Source organism: Bos javanicus, chromosome 10 (assembly GCF_032452875.1).
Source record: "Bos javanicus breed banteng chromosome 10, ARS-OSU_banteng_1.0, whole genome shotgun sequence".
In the NCBI taxonomy this organism is placed as follows: Eukaryota; Metazoa; Chordata; class Mammalia; order Artiodactyla; family Bovidae; genus Bos; species Bos javanicus.
In genome coordinates this window covers 28,089,157-28,096,272 of record NC_083877.1, presented here as the reverse complement: position 1 = coordinate 28,096,272, position 7,116 = coordinate 28,089,157, and the positions used below count along the sequence as shown (strand labels likewise).

The following is a 7,116-nucleotide window of genomic DNA, read 5'->3' as shown; positions in this document are numbered from 1 at the left end:
GCTAAGTCGCTTTAGTCGTGTCCGACTCTGTGCAACCCCACAGACGGCAGCCCACTAGGCTCCCCCGTCCCTGGGATTCTCCAGGCAAGAACACTGGAGTGGGTTGCCATTTCCTTCTCCAATGCATGAAAGTGAAAAGTGAAAGTGAAGTCGCTCAGTCATGTCTGACTCTCAGTGACCCCATGGACTTCAGCCTACCAGGCTCCTCCATCCATGGGACTCTCCAGGTAAGAGTACTGGAGTGGGGTGCCATTGCCTTCTCCGAAATAAGGATGAACGACTCTTAATTTAAAAAAGGAATTCATTTAAAAAAAAAGGCAAAACAAAACACTATCTCGCATGACTCTCAATTGTTTTAAGATAAAAGGAGAGGAGAAACACAAACTTCAATATCAAGAAAATTTATGTATTTTACACATTACATGAAAATACCTTAATTTTGAACTTCATAGATGGTCCTCACTTGCACAGATCTTGTGTGGAATGTAGAAACCATACAATAGAAAAACAAATGTACATCTTATGAGAATCAGACATTTTAGCTAAGGTTTTTATTTCCTTGCAGCATGAACATTTACAAACCAATTTCATAAAACAAAAAAGTGATAGAAGAAAACTGGATACTTTTATTGCAGAACTACTCATTTTTAGTTGCAATGCTATCTCAAAATAGCTCTGGATTACTAAATTACTTTCTCACCCAGCTTATGCCCAAATATGCTACACTCTTGCATTTTTATTCCTAAGAATTAAATGTCTATTACTGGTAAGGCTGGGTAAATGCTAAGTCCTGAGAATGTGACAGAGAGCACAGACCCTGGTCTCATACAGCTATTAATCTATCTGGGATGACAGATAATAAGTAATTGCAAAGCACTACATGCTCTTAAAAACAGAGTGGAGATGAAAATGTGGACAGAGCCTCTAACAGCAGAAGAGGCTTCAGAGAATGCTTCCCAGATGTATTGTGTTTACACTGAGGCCTGAAGGCTAAGGAAGTGATAAATGGGTGAACTTCAGGAGAAGAGTGTTCTGATAAACATTTGCACAGAAAGACTAATGTTTTCCAGAAACTGAAACAAGTTCTTTCTAGCTGGAGCATTGGGAGGGGCAGAGAGGAGGTGGTACTATTGAGAGAATCCAGTCCGGAGGCTGCTGGAATAATGTAGAGTAAAAGTGAAAGTCGCTCAGTCGTGTCTGACTCTTTGTGACCCCGTGGACTATACAATCCATGGAATCCTCCAGGCTAGAATACTGTAGTGGGTAGCCTTTCCCTTCTCCTGGGGATCTTTTCAACCCAGGGATCAAACCCAGGTCTCCCGCATTGCAGGCGGTAATGGCAGAAGTGAAGAGATGTAGCGAGATTAGAGAAATTTAGGGGGTTGCACCAACATGATTTGATGAGTGATTTGGAGATGACTCATGAGTTTGTGGCTTGATAACTACTGATATGAAGAATATTCAATGAGAATGGAAATCCAGGACCCTTGGTGGTAGTGGTGGGGCGGGGACTGGATGACAGTTTGGTGGAAAGGAGTGGAGGGAGGTGGGAGAGTGAGGTCAATTATGGGTAATATTTTATTTAGGATGTCTAAATGATATCCGGATGAATGTTTCCGGTAGGCAATTGGATATACATAATGGATGAGCTAAGATTTGGGTTTAGAGCAAGATATTGATTTGAGAATGATAAACATACAGTTCATGTTTTCTCAACCTTTTAAAAAATCCATGCCTATTTGATCAGTCAGAAAATAACTTCCCTCCCACCCCCAAATGAGAACAGTTAATGTTGACAGTAAGGATGCCATGTAGAGTGAGAAAAGAGTTTAACACAGAACCCTGAAAATACCAATGTCTAAGAGAGAGGCAGGGAGGTCTCTAAAAGAAGAAACTGAGAAGTGAACTGATTTCTTCCTTCACTATTTCTTGTCCTCTAAGGGAAAAAGAATCTGAATGGCTAAGGGGAAAAAATAAGCATCTTCAAAATCCTCTTGTAAGCTTTAGAATCTGCCTAAAAAGAAGTGTTAACTTGCATTTCTCTTGCTGTTGTTGAGGCTAGGCTACTGTGGTACAGAGAGGAACAGTGAATGCACTGCAGGGCAAGTGGGAGCTGAGGTGGGTCCTCTTTCACCTCTTCAAATAACTTACACAAAGGTCTAATGAAGTTTTTTGCAATTTTTCTTTTTTCTGTTCCCCCTTTACTTTCTTTCTCAAATGAAAGTAGAAAAGTAAATGGACACAAACTCTGCTTCTGATTTTTGGAAAGTGAAGACTAATTCCCATCCAGGCCCCAAATTGCAAGTTTGCTTGATAAGTGCAATACAGTAATTCTAGAAGCAAGTAACTCTAGAAATTTGGTGTATTTCATGACTCCCACAACAACTTTCTTACCCTAGAAAATATCTGGATCAACTCTTCTTAGCTTCTGTGTAAATTCATAGTGTCACAATGGTCTTGACCAGGTCTAGGATATTGAAAAAATGAAATCCTGGTTTAAATCTGAATGAAAATACAGAATACTGTAAAGCACAGAACTTGAAGAGTAGTTCAAGCATGTTTGGGGGCTGACTGCTTATCTAGACTCAGAGTATCTCCCAACATAAAACTTATAGTTCAGAGAATAGTAACTCTTCATATCAAAGAATATATAATAAGCATTGCTATAAAAAATACTGGCAGCTGTGGGGCTGCCCTTTCACAGAACTACTGATACTTAGTAACAATGTCTTTTCATGTTTTATGAGTAGAGTCTATAGAACAAAATACTGTGCTATACACAATTTCATCTGTACTTGTACTTAATTTTTAGTAAACTTTGATTTTAGCATTTATTGTCAAGTCAATGATCTGACTCAGAGAAAATTATGATGACTACCATAATTTTAAATATTATATTAAGTAGAGTTTTGGAAAATGCACTCAGTATACTGAATATATGATATGCAGTATTTATTCTTATTGTTATCCTTGGTGCTATTACTGAATCAATCAAGCCATATTACACATTAGAACCATAGAGTGTTTAAGGATGAACTTTTTATTCTATATGCCTGTTACAGAATTTAAAAAGGAGGGGGAATAGTGTGTCACAAAGTTCTATGACAATTTCCATAGCTAGAAGAATTAAGAATTAAGGGTTAAAGAATAACACAGAAGTCAATACCTACCCAAATGTCCAGCAATACTATTTTCATCTGAAATAATTTAGAAAATAAAAGTCTGTGTTGAAAGATAAGTAGTGCATCCAAATAGATCACTCCAGTTAAGTCAACTGTTTGTGATTCTATTTTTTTTCTTTAAATCAAAAAAGCCAACTGATGTTACCATTTTGTTCTTAAATAGGAAGAAAAAAATAACTGGGAATGACTACCAAAATGTTAACTAAAATTCTGTTTTATCAAACTCCTTAAGTAACTAAATAAACATTTAAATATAATTTCTATTATCAGCATTTAACAGCTAATAATCATTACTCAAATTAGATTCCATTGATATTAATTATATCAACAACTTGTCAAATATAGAAATGGTCTAAGTTTGAGAAAATTATTTCAAAGTCCAAATATACAGCTTTGAAGCCACACAGCCATTTTTAAGGTTAGGACAAGACACATACCAAGTATGTTTAGGGGCATTAGGATTTAATTCCTCAGGGGCCCTTAAAATTCAGTGCTGATATTAATGATTCAAAGTGGGTACAGATATTTATTTCTAAATTCTTGTACCTCAAGATTCATGTAAATAATGTATGCCAATTACCTTTGAAATTATTGCCAAAGGATGTTTTTAAAACCATTGCATAATGCTTGCTTCCTAACTTCTTTTCTCTGAACACTCATTATAACATCATTTACTTTATCTCTATAATTTGCTTTATAATCAAGCAAATTACTTTATTATAACCCTCTACCATCTTAAAAAAACTGAGTAAGGTACAAGAGATAGAAAGGCATAGAGACCTTGGGTAGTCCTTCAGTTATATTGCTTAGCAGCACAGCAACAAGTGATGACAGACAGCAATTGTTTTAATCTAGGTCAATACAACAGCCAAAATACTTTGTAAACACTTTCTTTGGCTCTTTCTGGAGATCAACACTGTTCTGATTAAACAGCATGAGAAGGACTCGATAGCAAAGTAAGGGTTCAACAATATGTACTTATCTTTTATCCAAGAGTCTTAAAATCACCTAACACTAATCATAACCCAGTAACTGAGAGAGGTAGGTACTAAGGTAAACTGCAAAGGCCAAGAACAGAAATTGGGAGTGTGGGCCACTGAATGATATTTATAAGCTAAAGACTGCTGCCTTATATAGCTCTGAATGTAAAAATGAAGTATTATCTACTATCTTTTAAGAAACTCAAACTCAGCAAAACAGGGAAATACTTTTTCTTACTATGTTTCATTTATATTTGTACCAACATGTTAACAAGATAATACCTTTTCTTACTGTTTCATTTGTTATTTGTACCTAATTTTTACTGAAAGTTTGATTAATTCAAGTTTGGTTTTCAGAAGACACTGTTTAGCCATTGATCGTAAACAGAGAAAACTAGTGACACAGAATTTTAGACATTACATTATTTTAAATATTAGATTAAAAGTCTATAGTTTTCCATGTGCCAATTATTTGAATTATCTTTCCATGGAAGGGTTTGTGTTATGCTGTACACACCATCTTCCTTGTGACCTCGAGTTGAATTTGTGAGATGTATGCTTAAGGTGCAATCTGTAGCCATGAATAGTTCTGTGTATGTGTGTAAAATTAACAAACACTTAAAAGGACTGAAATCCGTCTTTAGCCTCATTAGCACCATGTACCAACTGTATTAACTGGTTGAAATTGTTAGATAAGAGAGTGAAAACTAAAGAACGGGAACAAAGAAAGGTTATATTTCATCATCTTAAGGTTTCACAGAGATGATGCAGGTTTACAATTCAAATTTCCACCCCCTGAAAAATGACTTCTTAAATAACTCAACTCTCAAAACTCAGAAATGCAGTAACCTGAAATTATTCTAATCTAAAACCTTTAGAGAATAATCAGTTACTACAACTGATGTTCACTGTGAAGAATACATAGCTATATAAAATATAGCTACACAAAAAAGAACTCACAGAAAAAACATTTAAAGCAAGAAGATGTGTGTTTCAGATTCACATTAGTAGTGGCTAATTGGGTAAATGCTAAAGATTTACATTCAAGTGCTTAAAAGGATTACTGCACAGAAATTCAATTACTAAAAGTCTTTGTTCAGATGCCTCTCAGGCTGATTAAAGATGAGACGATATGCGAACCGAACCACCAACAGTGGTATTTAAACCCCAATTACTTTCAAGGTAATGTATGCAGTTCTTAAGACATTCCAGAAGTGGGTTCTTTGATACTAAAAATGGTATTAAAATAAAAGAGAGACCTCATACAGTCTGCTGGTATTTCATACCAACCTTTGGAGGAGGTAGTAAAGTGTTGGAATTTAAAATACAAGGTCAGCACTAAGTGTAAACATTTCTAAAGCATTGTATGTAATTCTTTAAACATATGTAGTGAAAAAAAGTATAATTCATATAAAATCAGAACTTAAAAAAGCAAAAAATAGAAATATTTAGTCAATTTACTCAAATGAAGAAAACTTAAATGATACAGAACTGAATATATCAGAAATCTATATACAATAAAAAGTGAATATAAATTAGTCAATTCCATAGACATTTCCAGTTAAGCATTCATACAAATACAGATTTGCCTTTTTCTTATATATAGGAGTAACACATACATACATACATGACATGATTCTGGCAAAAAAAAAAAAAGAAAAATCAGAGATACTAAAAATATTCTCAAGTTTTAAGAATGGTGTAGAATAAGTTTTAACAACATTCTACATGAATGGAAACCCCTGATTTAATTCCATGATTTTATCATGCCAGAAGCATGTTTGCTTTTAATTTTCTTAAACAGATATTGGTATCATACACATTGGCTTATTAATAATTAAGGCATTTTGCATATACAGTATCTCAGTGCGAACAAAAAACTTTTAGTACTGATTATTTGCTATAATGGTTTAAACTTTCAAAGTCTTTTCAACATAAGAAAATAGTAGCTGCACACATTTAAGTGTTTTCTTATAAAACACAATCTTAAAAAAAAGTAATGATGATTGGTCTCTGTGATTCCTAGTAATAAGTCCTGTCTTATTTTTCACATAGTATAAATTATATTCTTATGCAGGATTGCATTAAGACCCAGTAGTTCTTAAACAATGTTACCAAATAACCATATAAATCCCAAACGCAGCAAAGGTGAACAATCTTCGTAGTGCACTTTCACCTCATTGGAGCTGAAGCTGCTCCTTTTGGATCTTTTTCCACTTCAATGTGAAGTAGATCGGTAGCATTTCATTAGTGGTTTCAACATACGTTTCTCTTTAAAGGAAAAAATGGTTTTGATTTCTTCCATAGTTCACAGTTCTCAGATGAGATATTTCTGGGGAAATCATATCGTCCAAGGATGTTTTGAATAGCCAAATGCTATAGATGAAGTCTTTCAATGCAACTGTAATAAATAAGCATCTACATCCTTAGAGAATAAAACAGAAGCACTTCATTAGCCAGTACTGTAAATACATACATACACACCCCATTTTCTTCTCCCTTTTTGTCACTTGTTTTGCCTTCGTGACCCTTTGAGTGCAAAAGATCTGCCCTACTTAACATTTTATCTGCATTTTGGTAGCACACAGCATGTGCTCAGGAAGTCTTTGCAAAGTGCTCAGGGAATGTTCTAGTTTCTGTTATCAAACAACTCTGCCTTTATAGCTCAGCAAGATCATTACATCATTCACAGCAGTTCCTTCAGTGCTATATAAATGCCAGGCCAGCTTGATGATGGCCATTCTGATTTCTACCCTCAAAAAATTACAGTGAGGGTTTAATGTTGTTAAGGAGGTTTTATCATAGCTTAAGGAACTTCACAGAACTTTTAATCACTCAATATTGTTTGTAATAACAGAAATAGTACCTTGCAAATTTCTAAAGAAATAATCTTTCAGTTCTACTACTAAGAATACAAGGTACTTTCAGAAAAACGTGATATATCATGTATTCTA

General features: G+C 34.7%; 1 protein-coding gene across 1 annotated transcript in view; it reads right to left on the bottom strand.

Annotated features, from left to right (window-relative positions):
- Nucleotides 1-385: 385 nt before the first annotated feature.
- The window catches only part of KATNBL1 (katanin regulatory subunit B1 like 1), a 55,228-nt gene continuing 48,497 nt past the window's right edge, over nt 386-7,116 (bottom strand). The window contains exon 10 of the mRNA XM_061430662.1: nt 386-6,587. Within this exon, the coding sequence (XP_061286646.1) occupies nt 6,555-6,587 (33 nt within the window). The 3' untranslated portion in view covers nt 386-6,554. The remainder of the gene's footprint in view (nt 6,588-7,116) is intronic.